We start from the raw sequence: 26,527 nt of genomic DNA on the forward strand, positions 1-26,527 counted from the left end.
ACACACACTTGTAGCTTCCTTCATTTGTTTTGTAGATCTTTTCATCCTGGAACTTGCCTGATGTCTCTTCCATAAGTGCAAGGATAATGAAGGCAGAGTCTCCTGTGATTATAATTACTATGATCCAGTCAATTGCAAAAGTGTAACACTTTAGTGTCTTTGCCAAGGCGATGTCTGATTCGGAAATACTGAACTTATTCAGTCTATAGGTGTATCCTGTGCAACAAAGAAACGTCAAAAAAGGTAAGAAAAACAAAACAGACCAAAAAAAAAAAGATAAAAATAAAATAAAGCAAAAAAAAAATGTTTTTAAAGAAATTAAAACAGAAAATCCTTGGACCGATAGATATATTGCTTTGCCTGGTAGGAGTTCACATTATCTCTGGTCAATTTCAGCAGGCGCGGCCTTGCTTTTTTCCGCATTTTCCTCCTCGGCCTCCACTTTGTACATCTCCTCAGAGCCTTCCTCGCTGTCATTCTCCTCGGACTCCGTCAGCAGCTCCTCGTCCTTATACTCGGCCACATCCACCGCGGAACCCAGGTGTTCCTTGAGCTTCCCGTGATGCTTCACATGATACCGCTGGTTCTGGAAGAACTTGATGATGGTGTGTTTGGGGAGATCCAGCTGAGCAGAAAGCGTGTGGATCGCCTCCTGATCAGGGTACAGGCCCACATCATGGATAAAGCTTTGGAGGATCCCCAGGGCTTCCAGGGAGATCTTTGTGCGAGACCGGGGCTTTTTGGCACAACTGTCTTCCGTCGGAGGAGGTGGGGGAGGAGCTTCTTCTCTGGGGGGGGGAACTCTCCTTGGCTGGCTGAGACTGCTGCCTATGAAGGACCTGATAATTAAAATTAAGAAAAAAAAAATTTAACATTTGACTCAGGATTTCACCTTTCAAAAGCCATTATCTCTCTGAAGTATGTGTGGTCTATCTACCTTTGGAGTACTGCTGTTGTCATTTGTAAATTCAGGTCTTTGGCAAACTTAAAAGAATTTCTGGAGATTTAGGATCGGATCTCATTTACAAAACAAGAGGTTAATAATAGTAAGGTGTGCTGACATTTATATTCTGAGGCACAAAGAAGTTAAGACGTTTGTTGCCCAAGGTCATTTGCATTCAAACAATCTGGCTCCAGAGCCCTCCCTGCTGTTAACCAGCATGATATGCCACCTCTCTAAAGCCTAATGGCAAAGAAACTGGACTCAGTGAGAAAGTGCAGGCTCTACAATCAGACCTCATGGGTCCAAGTCCAGACTCTTCCACTTAACTGGGTGTCCCTGTACAAGGCAATAACATCTTTAAGCCTCAATTCCATTATCTAAAAGAAGAAAGATAAGACACTGACTTCCTAGAGATGTTGTAAGAATTAAGTAACATAATGTATGCAAAGAATAGTGCTTACCTTAAATCAGAGGTTGACAAACTTTTTCAGTAAAGGGCCAGATAGTAAATATTGTAGGTTTTGCAGGGCCATACAGTCTCTGTTGCAATGACAACTCTATTTTTGTAGTGTGAAAGCAGCCATAAGTAATAGATAAGCAAATGAGGGTGGCTGTGTTCCAATAAAACTTTATTTACAAAAACAGGTGGCGGATCAGATTTGGCCATGGGCCATAGTTTGTCCACCTCAAGCTTAGGGCAAATATTCAATAAATGATAGTAATTATTACCATCAGCCTCATAATTACCCTTAAGAGTGTAACAGAGAAATAGTTGGTTTTCAGTCAGAAAATCAATACTTCATAAAATTAGGAAGAACTTTCATTTATTTTCTTTCAGCCCTGATATTGATCCTTAAATAATGTTTTTTAAAAAAATACAAGACTTCCAAATTAACTTAAAGATGTAACATTTTTCTTAAATGAAGAATTTTAAATGACTATTTTATACTCACATAGATGGACCTCAGTATCACTATAAACTATTAATACTCTGTTTTGCACACACTCCCTAATTTGTTTTTTAATCCTTAATTGTTCAGGTTTTCTAGTTGTTATAATTACCTTAAACTTCTCTTTTATCTCTGCATATTCCCCACTCATTAAATAGTGAAAACAGGGGCGCCTGGGTGGCTCAGTCGTTAAGTGTCTGCCTTTGGCTCAGGTCATGATCCCGGGGTCCTGGGATTGAGCCCCACATCCGGCCCCACATCGGGCTCCCTGCTCGGTGGGAGGCCTGCTTCTCCCTCTCCCACTCCCCCTGCTTGTGTTCCCTCTCTCGCTGTCTCTCTCTCTGTGTCAAATAAATAAATAAAATCTTTTTTAAAAAATGAAAACAAAACAGAAAAAACCTCTAGTGTTCAAATAAATTTCTAGACCCAACATGGAGCTGCTCTTGCCTGGGGCACCACGTCAGCAGACTGAACTTCTGAGTCCCTGTAAATGTGCCACTTGACCAGAAGCACAGTACTTCCTGTCGGCCAATCCCCAAACACCAAGCCAACTCTGGGCTCTACACTTATTTTCTTGTTCTTTGATCTTTCTAAATAAGGTCAGGTGTGCAACCCCAGACAACCATGCCCTCTTTGTGTTGCCCCTTCTAATGATCTATAAAACCTGATCTTGCCCCAAATCCTTCAGAAATGGTGCTCCACTGTTTGTGAGGTACCATACTCTCCCAACCCCTGGATTGTTTTCCTTGAACAAAGGACACCAAACTTGTAACTAAACTGTTTTAGTTTTGTCAGTTGATCCTACTTTGGCAAGCTTATTCTTGATCTTCATAACTGCTTCTTCAACATCGTCTCTCTGCATGAAATAAGTTCCCATTTTAATAGTTATTTACGAACCTCTTCAATTTGACCAAAGAAGGAAAGCTCTACCGAGAAGACTGTCATTAACAACTTGCTCCTGCTCCAGTCATAGGCCTACATGAGATGGGCTTCATGGCGAGGAAAGAGGATTGCTGGATCCTGGAGAGGGGCCTCAGCCACTACTCACACGTTACAAAACCAGCAGCAATAGTACATAATTAAAAGGCTACTGTGACGGTCCGTAGTTAGGCGTTATGTCAACTCCAAAGACAAGGACCACATTTCCTATACTCGGATCAGTGCCTAACTTTCTGGGTCCTCCCAGAGCCTTTAAGAATAGTTGAGTTCACATTTTAAAAAACATACGTTTCTCTTTTTACCATTCTCTCCTATTTTATGCCATCTCTTTCATGTTAGAGCAACAAATTACACATTTTCCGGAGCCCAGGGGGAAATCAATCCCATCAGTACAGAAGAAAACATGTCTATTTACATTAAACAATCGATGGTATATCACCATTCCCACCCCCATTACTACCAATACCACACACTACTCAATGACCCATTTTCTTTTTTTGGCTATGAAAGAGCAACTTCAAAGCAAGCATCTAAGAAAAAAAAAATTCTGCCGTCTCCTCCAGTCTCAGGGACCATCTGATGAGAAAATAATCCCTTACCAATGTGAAAATGTCAGTGTTTTATATGGAATTTAGTAAATATTAGGGCACATGAAATTGTTAACCTAGGGAAGGTAACAACAAGCAGAAGAGGAGGAAAGTTTTCAAACAATAATCAGCAACCACATAACAATCAAAATAATAATAAAAAGGATAATCAAATGCGAATAAGAACATCCACCATAGTAAGCTGACGGCTGGTGGCAGAAAGAAATCTAAAACACAGGACCATAAAACAGTGGCACTAAAGGTCCATATAATGTCGACCAATTAAAATGAATGTTCTTGGCATTTTCTTTACTACTTTCAACTAAGTAAATTCATGTGGTCTGTGCTGTGGTAAGCTGGCATCAGCAAAAAACTGAGCGCTCTGTTACTTCAACATCCTAATTATAGCCGGAAGGGAACGTAGAGCTGTGCTGTGGGCCTGTTCAGGGCACTTTGATGGCAAAAGATATTTGCTCTGAGGTCATAATCTGGGCAGCCTGACCAATGCAATAAAGGAACCACTATGTCAACAGGTGAGGATTCTGTTATTTGGTGAGAAAGAGAAAGAGAGAGAGACACTGAAAGTATATATGAAATATGTATTCAAAGAACATATATACTCAAGCACGAGTACCTCCTATTAGAGCAATTGCGTTAATTGGAAAACAAAAGAGAATTAAAATGCCCCATTTTCTAAATTATGCTTGCCTTCTGTAGTAAAAGTCAGCATAATGGTTCCATTTAGTTAAATAATTAGATTGGTTCTTTAGGGGTTTTCCATTTTGCACTGGTTAGATTTAAAGAGATTTTCCAAAACTAGACTTTGAAGTTACTATAATCTTTCTGCATGATAGGGTTTGTTCTTCTCATAGGTCCAACCAACTGGCCTGCTTCACCTCTCCTTTCATAGACTCTCACAGTGCTAACACACGCAAGCAAGGAAGCCACCCATGAACAGTGGGAGCTGCCACTTACTGGACACTTATGCTGGGCCAGGCAGCGCGAACAACTTTACATGCATTGGTTTACTTAGTCCTCATGGTTCCTCAGTAAGGCGCTATTTGGATCAAGAATAACCTGGAGGACGCCGGGGTGGCTCAGTCAGCTAAACGTCTGCCTTTGGCTCAGGTCATGATCTCGGTCGGGGTCCTGGGATCGAGCCCCATATCGGGGTCCCTGCTCAGCGGGGAGTTTGCTTGTCCCTCTCCCTCTGCCCCTCCCCCCGCTCGTGCTCTCTCTCTCTCAAATAAATAAATAAAATCTTTTTTTTTTTTTAAAGATTTTATTTATTTATTTGACAGAGAGACACAGCGAGAGAGGGAACACAAATGGGGAGTGGGAGAGGGAGAAGCAGGCTTCCCGCCGAGCAGGGAGCCCAATGCGGGGCTCGATCCCAGGACGCCGGGATCATGACCTGAGCCGAAGGCAGACGCTTAACGACTGAACCACCCAGGCGCCCCAATAAATAAAATCTTAAAAAAAAAAAAAAAAAGGATAACCTGGAAATAGGCAGCAGCCCAGGAAAACCCTTTACATTGGAAATTATAAACACCAGAAGCTGTCAGTGTGAGAAGGTAGGTTTCCAAGGGACAAGAGTAATGTCACTACCCATCACAGAACAGGAGATGGTTCTCAGAGAAGTAACAGCAATAGAAATTATCTACAAAGAGAAATGTTTTATTGCTGGCCCAACAATAGTGTACTGTGAGTTGGGTGGCATGACAATATTTACAGGAAGAAGCTTAAGTGACATTTCGAGCATCTCCAAGCAGATAAGGAGAGAGCAGTCAAAATAGAGAATGACAAGATAGCAGGAGGGGAAGAATGAAGGGGGGGGAAATCGGAGGGGTAGACGAACCATGAGAGACGATGGACTATGAAAAACAAACTGAGGGTTCTAGAGGGGAGGGAGGTGGGAGGATGGGTTAGCCTGGTGATGGGTATTGAGGAGGGCACGTTCTGCATGGAGCACTGGGTGTTATGCACAAACAATGAATCATGGAACACTACATCTAAAACTAATGATGTAATGTATGGGGATTAACATAACAATAAAAAAATTTTAAAAAAGATAACAAAATAGAGAATGACAAAATGAGCAGCTCTATAGTGAAAATGCCTACAAGTTACCAGAAGGGCCTGCCTGAGGTTCTTCAGTCACACTGCCACTGGCTGTAATTCCCTCTCAACCACAATATGCGTAAGACGTGAGACGAGAGTCGTCCCCAGGTTGTGTCTCAACTAGCTTCATTCCCTCCAAAGTGTTCTCTCTCTTTTTTTTAAAGATTTTATTTATTTGAGAAAGAGCAAAAGCAAGAGAGATTACAGAGGGAGAAGCAGACTCGCCGTTGAGCAGGGAGCCTGATGCAGGACTCGATCCCAGGACCCTGAGATCATGACCTGACAAGGCAGACGCTTAACCGACTGAGCCACCCAGGTGCCTGTCCCTCCAAAATGTTCTAATTACTCCAGGCAGAAAGTTGTTTATTGTCTCTAGACAATTTTTAGAAAAGAAAGAAAAAAAACAAAACAAAATGAAAAGAAAACACTGCATAGATTTCCCCACTAACCAGTTGCAGTGGTTTATTATTATGACAATCAAGGAATTCTCAATGTCCTGCAGTGCTTCCTGCCAGTGGTGTAAGTCCTCTGAACAAAAGTCGAGGAGAGCCTAATGCTTACAAGACCATCTTTCTGAGAAAGGACGATCAATACAACCCTGTCTTAAAATCCTCCCATCTAAATGGCGGAACTTTTCTTCATTTTCTTACATCTTGAGTAAATAATGTCAACTCTTCTAGCCTCTTCTTCATGGGATAGGTTTCTGAATTCCCACGTAACTGAATTTTAGTTTTTCTGTTTGAATTTTTCAGAGATGCTCAAAATTCCTTGTTGGTTAACTAGATGAATCAAGTCTGGTTCCTGTCCCCACCAAGTGCCCTTAGTAACTTAAGTGAGAGGCCAGACCATTAATTTCTGTTGGATGGACCTATAAGTCGTCCTATTCCTCAGCTCATTTGACAATTCAGGCATCTATTTTCTGGCTGATTTTTTTTTTTTTAAACCACAAAATTTACAATTACTTCAACCAAGACAGAAAATGCCCTGCCAAATGAATCAAGATATATGTTTTTTTTCCAGTTTTTTAAATTTTATTTTATGTTATATTAATCACCATACATTACATCATTAGTTTTTGATGTAGTGTTCCGTGATTCATTGTTTGCATATAACACCCAGTGCCCCATTCAGTACATTCCCTCCTTAATACCCATCACCAGACTAACCCACACCCACACCCCTCCCCTCTAGAACCCTCAGTTTGTTTCTCAGAGTCCATAGTCTCTCATGGTTCATCTCCCCCTCTGATTCCCCCCCTTCATTTTTCCCTTCCTACTATCTTCTTCTTTTTTCTTTTCTTTTTTTTTTTAAGATTTTATTTATTTATTTGACAGAGAGAGAGAGAGAGAGAGCCAGAGCAGGAACACAAGCAGGGGGAGTGGGAGAGGGAGAAGCAGGCTTCCAGCTGAGCAGGGAGCCTGATGCGGGGCTCGATCCCAGGACCCCAGGATCATGACCTGAGCTGAAGGCAGAAGCTTAACGACTGAGCCACCTAGGCTCCCCTTTCTTTCTTTCTTTTTTTTTTTTTAACATATAATGTATGGTGAGAGCTGTGAATTGTGTAAGACTGATGAATCACAGACCAACCTCTGAAACAGATATATGTTCTTTTCTAATGAGTTCTTCAAACACTACCAGATTATTGTTTTCTGGGATTTTTCTTTACATTAAGTTTAATGGAGCATCTTCCCAGATATTTATGTAAAAAAAAAACTACCCAAGTTCACAAACTTTCCAGCCTCATCCTTTTTCCTCTTTTTCAAAATGGGCCCTGTAGCTGACCTTTTCTATTTGTAACGCCTACCATCTCTCTTCATGTGATTTTCCCAAATAACAGAATATATCCTGCTGTAAAGATAGCCATCCATCCCTTCACTTTTGACCTTTGCAAACTGAAGCCTGATCATTCATTCTAGCTCCATTTGGTTTAGATTTTTCTTCCATCACAACTGAATTTAAATTAGTCAACAATTCATCTCTGATAATTTCTACAAAGAGTTTTATTTCATAACTTCTCTTGCCAATTTTTCAATATGTCAAGTAGTGTTCATAGCACTGAAATGTCTACATAGCTTCAATAATAATAGCGGTGGTAGTAGTAGTAGAAGTAGTAATAGATGGTAGCATTCATGTAAAGTTCATGAGCTGAAAACTGGCCTAAATGCTAAAAATATGTTAATTTTACTTAATTTTATTTATTTTCACAGTAATCCTGCAGGTAGATATTTTTACCCCTATTTTATGATGAGAAAACTGGAGTTCAGAGAGAGTATAGGTAATTTGTGTGGGGCCGCATAGCTTATAAGTAGAAGAACTGGTATTCCAAAACATATCTGTCTGATTTTAAATCCCATGCATTTAATTAAGCATTATGTTCCCCTGCCTTCTATGAGTGCAAGATTACACAAGAAAATTGAACCAACTCTCTAGACTTTGAGATGACAGACCATAAATGAAATATCAGTAGTAATAAATAGTATAAGCAAAAAACTGAGTAATGTAAAAGGAGAACTGGGGAGTGGGGAAGTCATTTTAGATATGGAGACTCAAGGAAGGCTCCTTAAGGAGGCAGCACTTGAGCAGAGGTCTGAAGGAAGTGAGGAACAAGCTATGAAGAAGAGCATTCCAGGCAAAGGAAACAGTAAGCAAAAGCACAGTAGGGAGGAATATATTTGATATATTTGAAGAACATCAAGCAAGGCAGCACGTTAGAGCTGCACCACCCAGTATAATAGCCACTAGCCACATGTGGCTATTTACATTTTGTTAGATTAATTAAAACTAAAAGCAAAACAAAACAAGACTCAGTTCCTCAGTCCTATGAGCCACATTTTGTGTGCTTGATTGTAGCATTGTGCAACACCATATTGGACAGGACATTTTCACCATCACAAGAAAGTAGTGTTGAACAGCCCTATGCCAGAGAGAAATGACAACTGTGAGGTCGCCAGGGCCAGAGTACATAGGGTACTGGCATTCTCTGTCAAGGTGATGGAAAACCCTCACAATGAACTGCTATCATAATCTGATTTAGCCAGAAATATAGTAGGGCTTGAAACCGCCACTATTACTAGAGAGAAGAGAGGCAGTCATATAGTCACATACTAAGTAGGAAAAACTCAGCTCCCAATATATTATTGGACTTTCAACAGAGCATCCCAAATAGCAACACTATCTTAACAACAACCAGAAGAATGCATCCTCAAGAGAACAGTTAATTTACATTTAATTGATGGCTGCCTTCTTCATCAGAGGTGCTTATCATGTCTGAAAGGAATTATGTTGAAGACAATCAACCCTAGGTTAAAGGAGTAAAAAAAAAAAGTGTCGGTTTATCAAATATTTATGGAGTGTCTATTGTAATTGGACCTATTAATTTACAAAGCTTTCTAATAAGTAGTCCTATCACCAACAATTAAATGTTGAATAAGTTATGGATAGGATATACATAAATAGAAAGTTAAAAGTCTAATTCAGTTCCTTATTTACTTGCTGAAATCTCTTTGGGCTGAAATATGATACACACATATACAAATGAACATAAAGATAGTGATGAAGAAATAAAAGTTGTAAATATATTTAAAAGAGACATCAACTTCAACATAAAACCCAAACTTCCTTGCCCGGTGACAAAGCACAACCATAATATGGGCCCATGTTGTTTCTCTGCCTTCAAAACTGGAAATTTTGAAAACACAAGGACAAAATGGTACCATGACAAAAGTCAGCTAAGAAAGATAAAGCAGCTCTTCTTAAACCTCTCAGTGTTCAAATAGATTTTGAAGGCCTCAATGAAAACCAGCTGGGAGCCATGTGTAAAATATAATGGTTTTTGCCTGCAGGGAAGGAAGTGAGATCTTGAATGATTAAGTTCAGGAAAGTATATAATTCACTGTATCATTATGGGGTGAACTGGATTACTTATAATAAGCCAAGACTTTGTGGTCTTTTTTATATAGAGAAAATGAGAAATTATTAGAAAGGTGACTGTAGAAGGTAGCTGATCCAGTGTGGTAATAGGTTAAAACAAAAGTTTCCCAGGTGGATGCATCCCTATCTCTGTGACAAGCCTTACCCAGAGAGGACTGAGCTTCGCCCAGGGCTTCGCCCAGAGCTTCAGGTCCTAAATGGTGACGCTCATCAGTAGAGAGGAGAACACAGACAAGAGGACTTTTGTCTGCATTTATTTTGCGTTAATACTGGAATTATTTTTTTTATTATTATTATTTTTAAATTTTATTTATTTATTTGCGAGAGAGAATGAGATAGAGAGAGCATGAGAGGGGGGAGGGTCAGAGGGAGAAACAGACTCCCTGCTGAGCAGGGAGCCCGACGTGGGACTTGATCCCAGGACTCCAGGATCATAACCTGAGCCCAAGGCAGTCGCCTAACCAACTGAGCCACCCAGGCGCCCCTGGAATTTTTTTTACTTGTTTAATTTACCTCATCTATGACAACAGAATGTAAAATAGTTGATCCAAAAAAGGAAAGCATTCTTCCACTAAAAGTCCTGAGAAAATATATTTACCAGGCAATGAGAACAATTGGTTGGAACACTTGAAAAGCCCCTGTGCATAACTTGATTAGAATTTGTTCAATAAATAAATGAGTGAATGGTGCTATTTTAAAATATACTATATATAAAGTATCATGTAACTGAGATATTAATCTAGCTCTACCCCTAATATTCCCTTCTCCCCAAAATCAGCATTTAAGACAATTAATTTTGGCTCAAAATTCAGTGGGAAGAACTTAGCATTAATGATTGCTAATTAATATAAATATTAATGTAACCACTATATATCGATCTCACTTATCGGACTGCGAGCTACATATTGGCACACCATATGTCTGGCACATGGTAAGTGGTCAGTATGTCTTTGTTCTGCTCTACTGGATTAATTCCATATTCTTTCTCCTTTATTTTCAGACCAGTTATTATTCTTGTTTTACATAACTTGTTATTATTTTTCTTGTTATTATTACATTTTGGCAAAACTATGTTTAAAAAGTAAATAAACTGTCACTCATAGGAACTTAGATCTACTGGGTATCTGAAAGCAAATATGATATTTTTTTTTATCATTTCTTATTTTTTAAAAATCGCAGGGCATTGTATAACCCCTATAATAGCATGGTACATAAGCTGTGAGCAGGGGTTTTGGGGTCACAGAGTTTTGGCTTTGAAACCAGTCCTTACCCTGAAAAGCACATCTGCTTACTAGCCTTGCAATTCTGAGCAAGTTACTTTCTCTGAGCCACAGAGCTTGTTAATGTAAAATCTTCCTTCTAGTGTTATGAAGATTCTGTGAGATAATGCATGCTAAGTACTTAGCAGAGTTCTCGTCATAAGCAAGACTTCTGTAAGTAATAACTCTCATGAAAAAATGAGAGGAGGATTTAAGAATGAGTAGTATAATGCCTCATGTATTTTTCTCTCAGTTATGCTTATCATAAAAATTAGCAACAATTTCAGAGATCTGTTTGTCCTTCTCACTCCAAAGATCTGCAGATCTACAAACGGGCATGTCTACCAGTAAGAGTCCCTATTTCTTTAACTCATATACTACATACATCTTTGTTCTTTAACATGGCCCCTAACGCAGATAAGTTGCCTTTTGAGCATCTGTCACATGGAATTATATCTCATAGTCATAGACCCGTTCAAGGTGACACCTTCTATACGCACAGCCTGGGATCCTTTTAGGAACGCATACTTTATCAGTGGTTCTTAAAATGTGGTCCATGGACCCCTGGGGAAATCCTGATTCCCTGTCAAGAGGTCTAGAACATCAAAACTATTTTCATGGCAAAACTAAGGCATTATTTGCCTTTTTGGCCATGCTGAAATTTATACCAATGGTATAAAAGCAACGGTGAGAAAACTGCTGGCCTGTGAAAGTAAATTAAGTCAATAGCACCAAACTGCACTGGTAGCTGTATTCTTCACTGCCATATGCACATGGTAAAAATGCCACTTCCATTTAGGAATGTCCTTGATGATGCAGTAATATATTATTAATTATATTAAACTCAACCCTTGAGTATACCTCTTTTTAAAAGTCTGTGAGGAAATGGGAAGTGCACATAAAGAACTTGTATAGAATACTGTAGGAGGATGGTGGTCATGAGAAAGAGTGCTTGTGTGACTATCTGATTTGCAAGCTGATCTAGCCACCTTTGTCATGGAATCTCATTTTTACTTGAAAGAACAAATAACAGACAAACAAAAAATGGTTATTCAGACTTGGGTATCTGACAGACATGTCCTTAAAAATGAAGTGAGCCTGCCACTTCAAAGAAAATAATCTGACAGTATTTTTGCCAATGATAAAATTTGACCCTTCAAGCGAAAACTAAAATTTTGGAAAACATGTAGCTGCTGCTATATGCTTAACAGCTCCCCAATACTTAAAGACTCTCCTGATGATAGTGGCAGTAATTTAACAAAAATTTTTATATATGTCATACAATGGGGGTGCCTGGGTGGCTCAGTTGGTTGAGTGTCCGACTCTTGATTTCAGCTTGGGTCAAGACCTCAGGGTCCTGAGATTGAGCCCTGCATCAGGCTCTGTGCTCAGTGGGGAGTTTGCTTGAGATTCTCTCTCTCTCTCCCCCTCTGCCCTTCCCCCCGCTTGTACTCCCTCTTTCTCTCTCTCAAGTAAATTAATCTTTAAAATAATGAATAAATAAATTAAATAAATAAATAAATGAATAAATGACTAAATAAAGTCATACAATGAAATGTGTTAACATTTGGAAGATCCACATCACTCAGTAAATCAATATTCTCCAAACGACCAATGCGTGGTATTACGTAATTATGTCTAGGTAAAAGATCCATTCAAAGTGCAAGGCAGACCAATGAGTTATAAAGTATGCAAGTTTATCAGTATGACTTTAGATTCCACTTTGCAACTAACTTTTATGAAACTACCATTTGCAAGGTTCTCCTGTAGTAACAAAGAAAAATATCACAATTACCTGGAAAGGCTATTAAAACACTCCTCCCCTTTCTAATCATTTGTCTGTGTGAGGCTTGATTTTCTTTTACTCCAAACCAAGCCACATATTGTATCATATTAAATGCAGAAGCGATTATGAGAATCCAGTTCTCATCCATTAAGCCAAACATTTAAAATATTTGCAAAACAATGGTACTCTTTCCTTTTTTTTTTGTTTTGGAAATACAGTTATTTTTCATAAAGATGTAACATTTACGCATATTATTTACAATTATTTTTTAAATTAATAAACATTTAAAACTTTCTCAGAATTAATTTCTAATGTGGCAAAAATTGATAGACACATTATTACTGGAGTCCTCAATAGTAGGAGTGAAAGGGGATAGTGAGACCAAAAAGTTTGAAAACTCTCTACTACATGAATCACACTCAAAAGATAACCCTGTTTTTCTCCTAATGAAAACAAAACATTTAATATAAAACGCAGAATGTCCCCTTCAGTTAAAAACATCCTTACTTCTGCCAAGTCACCAAGGAAGGTCTTAGAGAATGGGTGTAAGAGAAATTACACGTGCGTTATGATTTGTCTCTTGAATTTATCCCTCAAAAACATTTTCGCAGGCAAAACATTCTCTTAGATATACAACTCAGCACTATTTCTAACTTCAAATGATGTTACTTGAGTTGACTCTTAAACGGTCATAATTTCACATCCTAACACTACTATAAGACTTATTAAAAACCATGGTTTAGTTTTGTTGCTTTTTTTGGATTATACAGTATCCTAAGGTCAAAACTCAGGAAATCTGTTATTAAAAAAAAAAAAAAAGAAAGAAAACAAAAAAAACAAGTATCCATGAAGTGATGACAAATTGCAGACTACAGGTGTTAGATTACATTTTGACTCCAGGCAGGTTTAATATAAGTTGGTCTCCTTTTACAATTGCTCTTAGCACATATAGCTCTACGAAGGTGATTTAAAAGGAAAAAAAAAAAAAAACAGAGAGAGAGAGAGAATAAGAAAAAAATTTAAAAAAAAAGTGGTGCTCAGTAAAAGAAGAGCATGTCAGGAGAAATCAATACAAACAAGCAAAATGGCAGGAAGTCTGACATGGAAATATGTGTTCAATTTCATCCAGCCTTAGTCTGAATTTCCTTTAATATTGTAACCAAGATGGTATTGGAACATCGTGTATGTTTTTAATGCAGTTTAATAATTGTTTCTCAAAATAAATACTTTGGTCAAAGATAAAAGCATAAAAACACTGTGACACAATAATCTGTTAAAATAAACTTAGGGGATGGAGGAAGCATAGTTCTTAAAACAGCCTTTGGCTTATATCATTTCCTTTTTGGTAACAAATTGAGAACAACTATACCAACAACTTTGGTATGGTTTGGAGGGCAAAAAAGAAAAAAAAAAGAATGTTGCAGTCATTAATCCAACTATTGGGAGTGGCCAGAATCTGCAAATACTGCAGAGGTGGCTGGGCGAGCTGCTTTTTCAATATAAGGAGATGAGCTGACAGACAGTAAATTAAGCAGGCTCAAGATGTCAAGATGACTGTATCTCATTCAAACAGATACCATGCCACATAAAAAACAATCATCTCTCCTGTCAGAATCTAAGAAAGGTAAAACATGTACATATATTGAACCTAATGGCAATCAGACCTTTCCCTCCATCAGCATCATCTGTTAAATTAATTTATTTGACCATCAAGGGCCTAACATGACCAAAACCATTCCACAAATGTGACAGACATAATCCATGAGAGAATCCAGGAAGAACAAACTCTTCAGGATGGTCCAGGCCACAACCATGTGTCCTTCTGCCTGGGAGAAACTACCTCCCAGCCCACCCACCCCAATATCATTTGCCTGACCCCCATGAGCTTTCATTTCCTCTCCGTTCCCATACACCTCCACTGCCTTTCAACAATGTCTTCTCAAATCACAAAGCTTAGCCGAAAAATTCACAGAGAAGGCCTATCTTTTGAAGACCAGATTCAAGGTATGGGTATCATCAAAGTGTCTTTAGAGACCTTATATCTGAACTAAAATGAGATAAGAGTAAGATGGACATGACCAGATCTGGCACTTACCTCTGGGATTCTGATTTTTAAATGAACACATGATTTGTCTCATGGGTATAATCAAGAAAAGAGTGGCTTTTGCACTAGCATGAATGAAAGAAAAGCTCTTAAGTCACCTTAAAGACACCACGGTAACTAAATGAAAAGGGTAGAAGGTTAGGATGACTTGAATACCAGAAATTCATGGTGGTATTAAAGAACCAACCTAGAAGTTCATAATACCTCATCAATGACAAAAGGCCAAGAGAAAAGGACGTGCAAAGGGTTCAAAAGAAGAACAATCCATTAGAATTCTGAAACAGTTAATCCAGTTAACTAAGTCAGTCTCAGGTGAAGTAAAATGTGGCCCAAATGAAAATAACTTCATCAAATGCCAGTAATACATGACCCAGTGAGATTTGAAACTTGAGTTTTTAACAGAAATTCAAGGTAAGCTTAAAAGAAAAGAATACAGCAACTACTAGGTTTAACCAGAGCAGAGTTTTGATTCCTTTTAAGTGAAAACATGTTAAATGGAGGTAAAGAACAGATACATTTTGCAAGAACAGACATCATGTGGCCAGCCAAGGACTGTGTCAATGAAGACTCGTAATGATTCCTAAGGTGAATTCAAGAGAGTGAATTCAAGCCATTTCCAAAGCAGTGAAATAAACCCTTACTCTCCCCGATTTACACACAGATGATCTAATGTGACTTGGTAGTCCTATGTCAAATTTCTATAATTATTTAAATCCTATAATTAGGATATCATCAAACGCTTCCTATCATTTGGACTTCTTGTTTCTTAGAAACAACAACGAACGAATCTCATGGTGCCAACAGCTGCCACTGCATTTATTTGTCAGAGGAGGAAATGAATATGTGAGATTGAGCTCTGACCCCCAAATCACACACCTGTGAGACTAACATGTAACTAACATGCTTACTGCTCTTAGCTGGCAAATGGAGAAAAATACAAAAATATGTTCTGTTTAAATGTAAGTTTTAACACAAATTCATGTTCGTGTGAATGAACATCTAGTTAAAATATAAAAATGACACTAAGAATGGCAGAGGATACTATTCAATGTTTCAAGTGTAGAGATGAAAGTGAAGACAAAGAAGTTAGGATAAATTAGAATACATTATGGAGAAGTTCCTCTCCTAAATGTTAATTTTGAGTGGGTTATAAAGGGATTTTTCCTTTTTCTGTCTTTGTGTACCATTTTTAAAAGCATATACCCAAGCTTGTCAAAATTTGCTGGTATAAAAAAGAGATACTCTTCCTGATAAAGTTCAGCCAAGATAAAAAAAATCCCCATAGTTGTGATGGCATTTATGTGTTAACACAATTAGTGACACTGCAGTTATGCTGTTTTCCAAGTTCCTTAAAGAAGAGGGTTTAAATTACTTATGGAGAAAGGGTGTACGGATTACATTCTTTACTTGGGGGGAGAAAGAAGAGAGAAGGTAATCCATGTGCTTGAGGCCTCACATGGGCTCTTCAGAATCCCATGATAGGCCACATTTTCTGTATAATTTTTACAGTTGGGGCACTCAGAAGTCAGAACAATCTGACAGTTATGGTTAGTGAAAATATTAGATGTTCGCCAATAAAATACTACCTCAGCATATTTTTCGCTTTCTGGATGTAACCACTTAATAACAGGACTAGAGAAAACTGTACTGTGTGAATCAAACACATAAAAGTACAAATATTCCTTTTATAGAAAGCAAATCTTAAGCAGTGCATTATAATCAACCATTCTGGTAAAAGACAAAATATCTAGCATTACCACACCACTGACATATTATGGTTTATTATACCCTAAAGTCCAAACTGGGTAAACAAAGTCAGATGATCAAAGAGGGGTTTTCTCCTCAGACTGTGAGGTAAAGGCCACAGATCTCTAGGGAAGATTCCTTGTGGTTTACCAATGAAAAGGTGTCAAGTGAGAGCTTATCAAACACAACCGTTAGTTTTCAACTTCATTTAATTTCATCTGAGACTGGATTTCTTCGGTATTATCTTCTTTCAAGAGAAAAAGAATATGGAAAAATTAAATGATGTGAGGTAAAACTCCCCAAAGGTTAATTCTAGAGTACCCTTTTAAATTCTAAACCACTTGTAATTCATTATGCAGACACTGGTTTTACATCCTCCACATGAATGATCTTCCTAACTGAAACCAAGTAGGGGGAAACCTTTGCTTCTGAGCTCTGTGGTAAGTACACGGGGTGAGAGGTGGAAAGCAGACAAGACCAGGCACTGTTATTTAGACAGTGGTTTCCTCAAAAAAATAAAGCTGCTCCCAGAGCACCAAGGATGGTCACTGGGAAGAAAAATCTCAGTTCCTAATTCCCAGGGGTGAAGCAACTAGATCGGCAATTCCTTTTCCCACAAGAAAGATTCCAGTCTCCGGGCTGTGGATGAACCATTCTATTTCCAGGAGGCCAGTCACGCAGCATCCTTACCCTCTGTACCACATCGCCTTGGCCTTTCAAGCCTATTTGCTTACCCTGTGTAGGTCTTTAGACACTAGAACTGTCAAGTCATTATACTTTCAAATATGAATTTGCTTGGGGGGGGGGCTTACTTTAATAGCTGAAAACTCAGTACAAAACATACTTACAAATAACATTAACAGGGAATTAATCATTAATGCTCTCAGCTGGTGCCCTGAGACCTCCTCAACCCAACTTGCCCCAGCCACAATCTGAGAGTTCTTGCTGACTCTTCCCCCTCATCTGAAACTCCACATCTAGTCAATCCCATGTGCTGCTGATTACTGCTCTTAAACAGTCCTTGGATTAATTTTTCCCTTTTCCCTATGTACCCCATTACTGTTATTCTGTCCTTGATAATCTCTCTTGTCTGAATTACTACAACTTCCTCCCAACAGGCCTCCTGCCATGGCCGACAGAGCATCTTGCCAAAGGCCTTCAGTGGCCTTAAGATGGGTCAAGGTCTCTCGCATATCCAAGAAGGCCCTGAGACCTGACTGTAGCTTTTGTCCCTGTTCCTGTCCTTGTTCTTCAACCCCTGCCTTTTGGGCAGTGCTCTAAAGCTGGAGCCCACCCTCATGCTGTTTTGTCCCTCTGACCTCTGCGCCCTCACTTCTGCTGTCTCCTTTACCCAGAAAGCTCCTCTAATGAGGAATTCTGTAAGCGGCACTACTTCCCGGAAGCCTTCTGGGTCCTCCTGCTCACCAGGTTATGGGCAAACATGTCCCACTTCTACGCTTTTCTGTCTCTGTACTTACATACTATATTGCAGTCACCTGTCCTCATACCTGTTTCTCCATGAATCTGTGTGCTCCTTAGGGGTAGATTCTGTGTTACATTCATCTCCACACAGCACAGGGTTCAGGTACTATGTTTCTAGTGAGCAGTTTATCCTAAAATTTCCAGAATTCTTCTGTATTGGTAGTAGCCATATGCTACAAACCAAAAGTCTTCTTAAAATTTAGAACACATCTAACAGCTCTAAGGGGAGAAGAGGTGAGTTCACATACGTGCTCATTACAAAATACACTTATTACTGGCAAGATTTGAATTACAACAGTTTGTAGTAACACGTTAAATTCACATATACACTTTGCATGGCTAACAATACCACACAGGGGCTCACGCAGTTCTTCAATTTCCCCCCACATCGGCTGGCGTTCAGAGATATACCTTTAGGGGGTTACTATTCTCAGGGATAAAAACTGATACATTCATCAGTTTGCTTCACTCCCCCCCTCCCCAGTCTGTAGAAATATTTCTACTCTCAACAGAGCTCAAAAGGCCTACAGCAGTTTCTCTGACAAAAAAAAGTTGCTGGAGACAAAATAGCAAAACAGCAAATAACAATGACAGAATCCATATAAGACAAAGAAAGGGAACCTTTAAAAAAGAATATACAAAAACTAGATATATTTGCTTTAAAATGGATCATCTGTATCCTAAGAAAAGCCTGAGACAAAATGGCTCCCAACCGAGAAATGTGAAAGACTGTTGCCTATCTACAAAATGCTACGGAAAGCACTAGAGGTCTTTTCTAAAACAAATATTAAACACCAAAAATGATTATCTTTGGAGTATAATGAATGATATCAACCCACATGTGAAGAACCCACCAACAAAGAAAAGTAACAAAGTTAATTCAAAATCTATATTTTTGTCCCCACTTTGATTCAGTCTCTGTAGTTCTAACACCACACAATCCAAAGTAAGGCAAAATGGTTTAAAGTTAGGACCAGGCACTGCCTTTGCTGTTTCCTACCTGCCTTGGTAGCTCACTTAGATTTTGTTAAAGTTTGTTTTAAAAAACATTCAACTAAAACTAAACAAATCATGGAAGTAGCTCATTTAGATTTTGTTAAAATTTGTTTTTAAAAATATTCAACTAAAACTAAAGAAATCATGGAAGTACAGAAAATCTAGATGCTAAGCAGAAGCTAGCACACTGGCACTGACGGAGACCAACAAGCATGCGGCATTAGAGAATGTTTGTGTTGTCAGGTGCTGTGTGTGTACGAGGTTTTACAGGACCACCCTTACTGAAAGGACCGCCGTTAGCTCTGTCAGGCTCTCTGCTGGAACTGTAATGCCAGACTGAACAAAAAATTGTATGAAAATTCTATTACCGCATTAAAACACTTGATCATGTGTTCCCTCAAGATTCCCAACTTTCTATTTCTGAGAAGAGAACAGATTTAATGAGGTATTTTCAAAGTGGAGCTGGTAAAGGGAACATTTGTGAAAAGCACTGCCAAAAAGACAATTCATTTGGTAGACACAGAAAAGGCAAAATTTACCGCATATACTGCAGCAATGGGTATTAAACAATCATCTCTGGATAAACTCTACAAATCAATATGGTCCTTTTGGTCTAAACTACAGACGGCATTGCCTAAAGGAAATCTCTAAGGTCAACCAGCAATTAACTGAAAGGTTTTGATTGAAAATGCTATTGACTGCTTTCATATCAGACAGCTTCTTGGTTATTATACTGCATGGGCTAAGTAGGTGCCAAGACATTAAACTGTCAATAATCTATTAATACTGGAGTGTTACGCGTACTCCCCCTGAATCTGCAGGCAAAGATATTCAAGCCAAGTACCCTGCTTAGAACTAATGCAAATTCCCCAACCCTGACAGAAAAATCATATCTTTATTACCTCTCAGCTTAAATGCCTAGGAGTGTTGACAGACTATAAGAAAAATATTCAGATAATAAATGCTTATTCAGATGAGTTAAACTAACATTTGTTTTTCAAAGAATTGCTAAAGGGATGGCGAACATGTCCTAGAATCCGACTTTCTTTCTAAGCCATATTTAACAGTTTCTAAATTGAATGTAATAAACACTTTACAAAGAGAAATGAGAAGTTATTTAAAGTGAGGCTCATAGGTCCCTGCCACTCAGCATCTGGAAAGCAGTTATACATGCGGGCGGTGGGGCGGGGGGGGGACTTTTAATGAATTTAATAGAGAAAAGCACTTTAATTAAATGCTGTCAAAGTGGATTGTATTAATGACTGCACACAGAGGAATTTAAAGCAAGCCAAGTTTATTTAGCAAATAGAAACTGGGCGCTCGAGGCCTGCAAGTATTTATGTTTCCGCAGTTGCAGTACATCTAGGAGATGATGATGGTGCCAGATGAAACCATTGAGTTATTAGATATGATTTTATTTATTGTGTATTATTAAAGTTTCAAAGGCCTCGGGGGAATTAATTTCATTTTCAAAATTAAATACCACATTTGATCGGAAAGGGTTAAGAAAATATTGTCCCCCAATTTTTTCCCTTCTCTGGAATTCTGATGCAGCTGAACGGCTAATGCGGACGACGTTTTCCAGGTTTATCCAGTCAGAATTCACTCCACTGCATAACAGTGCCAAAGAAATCGATGACAGTATTTCTTCTATGACTTTTTTCTGTTTTTTTTTTTTTCTTTTCAGTGATTTGCCACTAAACATAATTCATTCTATTACACATAGCTATAAGCTGAAAAATGACCAAAGCTCCTAAAAATCTCCATGAAAATTTGGTTGCCATAACTTTCTTAATGAAAAACATGAGTAGCACAAACTTCTACAAAGGAAAAGGTATCAAATGTTTGACTTGGGGCAATAGGGAAAAAGGGGTCTTCCTCAGTGTCTTCTATTCAGAGGCTGACCACAGAACAAACCTATTATTAATGATAATATTTTAAAACTAAACAAAGAAAATATGAGCCTTAATGCATGAAAGCTGTACAAGATTGGAAAGCTGGTCTGGCTGGAAAATACTGTGTGTGTCAAAATGATTTTCTCTACCGTTTGTAAAAATGTAATTATCCATGATATGCTATTATCCATGATATGCTACAAGGGTGAGGGATTTCAAGTAAATCCATTGGAAGCTGAGGATTCGCCTTTGGTCTTTAGTTCCTGACACCAACATGTCTGTGAGATCACAAACCACTGCCATGATTTACCACATCCTTCTTGCAGTTATATATACACTCTTTCAGTCCGTCCTTAGATTTTAATTCAAAACATGAGGAAGGGGGAGAAGGGAAACGTGAGGATGGAAGAAAAAAACAAAACAAAAAACCCAGCACCTATTTCCTTTCAAGAGCAGAGTAATGATCACAAATGAAGACTTTCAACTTTCTAAATAAATAATCTGATTTTTAATCCCCGCCCCCCCCAATTCAAGCTATTTATTAATATCATATGTTAGATCTGTGTCTTTGTAGTTCTGGAGCTTATAAAGAAACTCTGCTTTTCCCATCTGTGCCAAGATGTTTCAGACTAGTCTTTGAAATGCTGCAAATGCAGATGAATATGACATAAAATAGGAACTGATTCCATACACATTCTATATGTGAGTAATGGCAACACAGAGCACAGATGCTCGTACATGTTCACAGTGTCCTGTACAACCCTGCTTCATACACACAAGTATGTAGAGATCATCCAAGCACAGCATGCCATCTCTAATATGTTTGTTCTAGGAGCTCGAAAGCAACTGCAAATAAAATGACAAGAAAACTTCTTCTCCCCTGGTACATCAGTGGTTCTAATATGAAGATATATGAAAGAATCATCAACTGATAGAACATATCGGTGCATTTGATCCAGATTATGTTTTACAAGCCAAAGAATTCATCAATTTGCTTCCCTCCTTTCATTACTAAGTAAGTGATTGCATTAACGTACAGCACACCCATTTAACTATTTTAGCTCTACCTTTTTGGGAGGCTTTCGTGTCCCATGCACAAACTCAAATGAGGATTTCTCTCAGAAGGATATCCTTAAATCATGCCTTACATAGAAATGGTTGACATTTGTCACCATAATCCCTTTCTACTCTTCCATTACCATACTTTTGAGTATACTGCTGACATGAATTGTCCAAAAACTGGAATGAGGAAAACCGTATTTAAAATATCATCTGCATTTACATATTGTACTTACATGTATGTGCTCACTTTATAGTATATTCCGTTCATTTAGATTACAACAGAAATAAGAAGATCTTTCCATAGCCAATATATTTCTTTAGGAATTCACATCATAGATTTTAGCTCCCTAAGATTAGGGTACCTTTTAAAAAACAAGTGACTTCTCATTGTGAAATAAAGGATTCAGTTTATCAGATCTTAGAAAGTAACTATGTTAAAGTAACTTGTCCTTTTTTCTACCTCAAACCTGTTGGGTGTTCAGCACTACGAAATCAGACTAGGAACTCATCATTCTACATGGTTCTGATTCTGCAAAATGAGTCTAACCAGATACTCTAGTTAGCCCTGAATATTATATACACAAAGAAATACAAACTTCCTTGAATGCAAAAACATAAATTTAAACTAAAGGAGAGTATGAAGGGGAAAGAGTAGAAACAATGACTGCTTAAATAAACTGTTTTCTATATCTGGGTGATTAAGTGAGCTGTATACTACCAAAAGCCATTCAGTTCTGGAAACACCTTTCTTTCACACAATGGTTTTTGGCATGTCTTTATGAAAAATAAATATATGGATAGCCACAGGGCTTTATAAAAAAAAAAAAAGTTAAACTGGAGTCTTTTCCGTTTTGTGCCTGGTAAATGTGTAGCAACTGGCTCTCTAGAGAAAAAAACCCCAATTGGATCATTTGCCAATTTTCGTAGTGTGAATAATCCCACCATGGCCAGTTCCATTCTACTAAGGGTATAACAACTGCCTCTCAAAATTCCTGAAAATTTAACAATCAGTGCCTGCTAGCCAGTTTAAGTTTACTCCAGCGCACCCTGAGTCTGCTATAGAAAGTGATACCCATCCGCCTCTGCCTCCCAGACTTGCTCACTGGAATTCCTTTGCCTGGCCTGACTTACCTGTCATTTTCCTCGCCCCAAAGTGATTAGAATGACCCTCATGTGATACACAATTCGATAAAAGATTCCATATCAAAAGGTGAAGGGTTATATGACTTGCAGTGAATTGGATCTAGAAACAACTTGTGAGGAAATTGAACTTATGACCTTAGAACTGTCAAATCTACCCAGTTTGCTTGATCTCCCATTTCTAGGGTTAAACTGAGTAATAATAAAATAAATGAATTTCAGAACTTTGGCAGTTTTCCTTTAATTGAAAGTGTGCTTTTCTATCATTACAAGGGGAAGTTCCAGACTTCAACTTAATAAAAATCAGCGGTAGTTTTCAGCCACATTAGATTTCCACACTAAACAGAAACAGCTGAGAAGCCACAGTAGGTAGGTTTGGTTACAATAGTTTAAAATTCAGTGGCTGGCTTTCTCTTGCAATTGTCATAACTATGAATCATAAGAAAATCAACTGGATCTTTCTGAGCCGATACAAGGTGTGCATCATCTGTTCTTTTGTTGCTGATTTGTTTCCCCAAAATCCATGTGAACCTCCCAGAAGCAATGTGGTTTTGCTTTTGTTTGTTTTTTACATTTTCATTAAAATACTCAAAACAGGAATCAGAAATAGATAAACCAACTCACAGAATGAGTGTTTCAGATAGAAAGAGTCTTTGAGATCATCTAACCCATGTTGTAACAGTTTACAAAACAGTAGAAGGAAACTAAGGGATAAAACCCATCATCCAAAGTCACATGCTCAGTCCTAGTGACTAGCGTCTATGTCACTTTTGGGGCCCTTTTCTTTACCATATCTTCTTTTTTCTTATTTTATCAGAATGGTTGTTTAAAAATAGAGATAGAAAGTAGTAGTTTAGGGACACCTAGGTGGCTCAGTCGTTAAGCGTCTGCCTTCGGCTCGGGTCATGATCCCAGGGTCCTGGGATCGAGCCCCGCATCGGGCTCCCTGCTCAGCGGGAGGCCTGCTTCTCCCTCTCCCACTCCCCCTGCTTGTGTTCCCTCTCTCTCTGTCAAATAAATAAACAAAATCTTTTTAAAAAATAAAAAAATAAAGTAGTAGTTTATTCTTTGCAAGATGTTCTAACTCCTGAAATAGTGACCAGAAAGTCTTGAGGCGGAAGGGGGTGGTAACAAACACATACAGTAAAATTTTAAGTATTTGAGAACCTTTTACGTCATACTACACTTGGATTTAAGCAAATCCCAATCATCTATTTTAAATGTGTTTTTAAAAAATTATAATCAGGGGCGCCTGGGTGGCTCAGTTGGTTAAGTGACTGTCTTCGGCTCAGGTCATGATCCCAGGGTCCTGGGATTGAGCCCCGCATCGGGCTCCCTGCTCGACAGGGGGCCTGTTTCTCCCTCTCTCTCTGCTGCTCCCACTGCTTGTGCTCTCCTGCTCTCTCTCTGCCAAATAAATAAATTAAATAAATAAATAAATAAATAAAATCTTAAAAAAAAATTATAACCAGAGGCCTTCCTTTCAAAAAAAGTATTTATGTTTGTTTCAACCATTATGTAAGCAAAACATCACAATTTTCCAAAATTAAAATCAAATGGTTGTACTTTTTATCAAGTCCTTAGCCCTGTGTCTTTCAATCACAGAACCATCATTTATGCATCTGTTGTGACCTGCACTTCAAATAATTTGTCACCATCAATAGCAAAATTTGCAAGTGTTTTACTTTTTGTCTTTTGTTTTGCTTTTGGTAAATTAGAGTTGATTCTACGTTCCTTCTACAATGACACTATTCATCTATACTTGCATTCTTGTTTACTTGCATATGAGGGAAAGAGATAGAAGTGCAGGTAGTGATACCAGGAACTGAGTCACTTACATGAAAACCACCCATTATCATTTGCAATATGGAGGACCCATTAAAGAGTGTGCTAAGATCTTAGTGAATTTCACATCTTTGCTCAACATATCACTACATAGCCTGCTCTGCAAAAGTCTATATTCATTTCCCTGCTGGCCTCTAAGCAACTCAAGATCAGAGAAAATTTATTTCCCCCTGTGTGAGTCCATCAGAGGCCAGTACAGAGCTGCTGATGTGTCAGATGCATACTTAACACTACACCAGAGAAACTCAAACATCATCACTGCATGGCATCTTCACACATCTTTTAAGAAGGTTGCAAGAAGGACAGCAGAACTCCCAGAGATTATACAGAAGGTGAGTGGTCTTTTTGCTTTTTTAAGCTTAAAAAAAAAAAAAAAGTACCAATTTGCTTTTGTAATATCCAATGGCATTTTTTATGCCCTAAAGGGATTTTATTCAGAGCTGAGAAGAAAAGGTCTCACTTACTTTCAAGTAACTTATACTGACTTTTTGTTGTTGTTGTTTTAATAATTTTTGATGCGCAGTGAGCATGGGACACTTCAGCCTCTGCCCTTCCAAGGCGGCACCCCTCGCGGCGCGACAGACCATCCTCCCACCCTGGCTCCAATGGGTGGCGGCCAACACGGCCACTCCTCTAGAATAATAACTTTTAAAAGAACTCGGAAATGTAGAAAGCTCAAATAAAACCACACAGCTTGGAGTTTCTCAATCTGTCTCAAAACAATTGTACAACACGCACACAACAGAGGCAAGGCACACTCCCAGGTTTTGCTATAGAATTATACGCTGACCCTATCCTTGGTTCAACTCTGAACTCTTCGGAGTAGAACTGTTTCACTGAGTAGTATTATTCATACTAATAGAGCTCAGATACCATTATTTCTTCTCAGGTGCAATCACTTTCTCATGTAAACCTCAAATAATCCTAAAGATTTGGGGTTATCACTGTTTCCAGAAAACTTAAGTGGCCTCTGCAAGACCCCAGAGCTCCAAGTCCGGTGCTGGCCCTGGAATTCACCCCAGACCTTCTGAAGACCCAATGCCCCCTCCTCTTTGTCCACACTCTTGAAGCTCCTGGCAGAGCTATCCTTTCAATTGACTTGAATAAGCAACATGACAATTTGTATCACTTATGTTTAAGAAAGGAAGAAAAGGAGGTTAAAAGAGATCTTTCATTTGGATATTTTACTTTCTATCAAAATATTTTTTAACTAGGCAGTTCAAAATCTTATAAAAATGGCTGCATTAGTATGTATCTGTGGGTCAAGTTTGTCAGTTCCATCTGCTTCCCAGCGTGAAGCTTCTTACCTCTTTAAGAAGGCAACTGGGACTGGGCTTTCCAAGCCACTCGCATACCCCGTTTCAGCTGCAACCAACTCCCAGATTTACGAACTTGTTTGAGGGACTAGGCCCAAATCAAAGTATGTGAAATTAGCACCCTTGCTCTGACCAAATGATGAGAATTTTATCCATTTTATCCCTCTCTGTAGATGTTCCTACCTGTTTCCTCCGTGAAAATGATGAATACGTTTCAAATCAACAATTATGTATGAATGACAAATACTCTGGGATAAAATTTAAGGAGAAAATGTGAAGCAGGCTTCCATGGTCCTAGAACAGCATGTGTTTTTCTGCCACAATAGCTCACTGTTAAGAGACACCTCACTCTCCAAGGACCACAGCTTTATCAACACATGCCCAGTGAGCCAGGTGGGTTCACTGAAAGACTCGGTTCGGATACAA

General features: G+C 38.6%; 1 protein-coding gene across 1 annotated transcript in view; it reads right to left on the reverse strand.

The window, feature by feature from the left end:
• Nucleotides 1–376: 376 nt before the first annotated feature.
• Nucleotides 377–26,527, reverse strand: part of SATB2 (SATB homeobox 2) — a 180,964-nt gene continuing 154,813 nt past the window's right edge. The window contains 2 exon segments of the mRNA XM_021703069.1: nucleotides 377–796; nucleotides 798–839. Of these exon segments, the coding sequence (XP_021558744.1) occupies nucleotides 377–796; nucleotides 798–839 (462 nt within the window).

Source organism: Neomonachus schauinslandi, chromosome 3, assembly GCF_002201575.2.
Source record: "Neomonachus schauinslandi chromosome 3, ASM220157v2, whole genome shotgun sequence".
In the NCBI taxonomy this organism is placed as follows: Eukaryota; Metazoa; Chordata; class Mammalia; order Carnivora; family Phocidae; genus Neomonachus; species Neomonachus schauinslandi.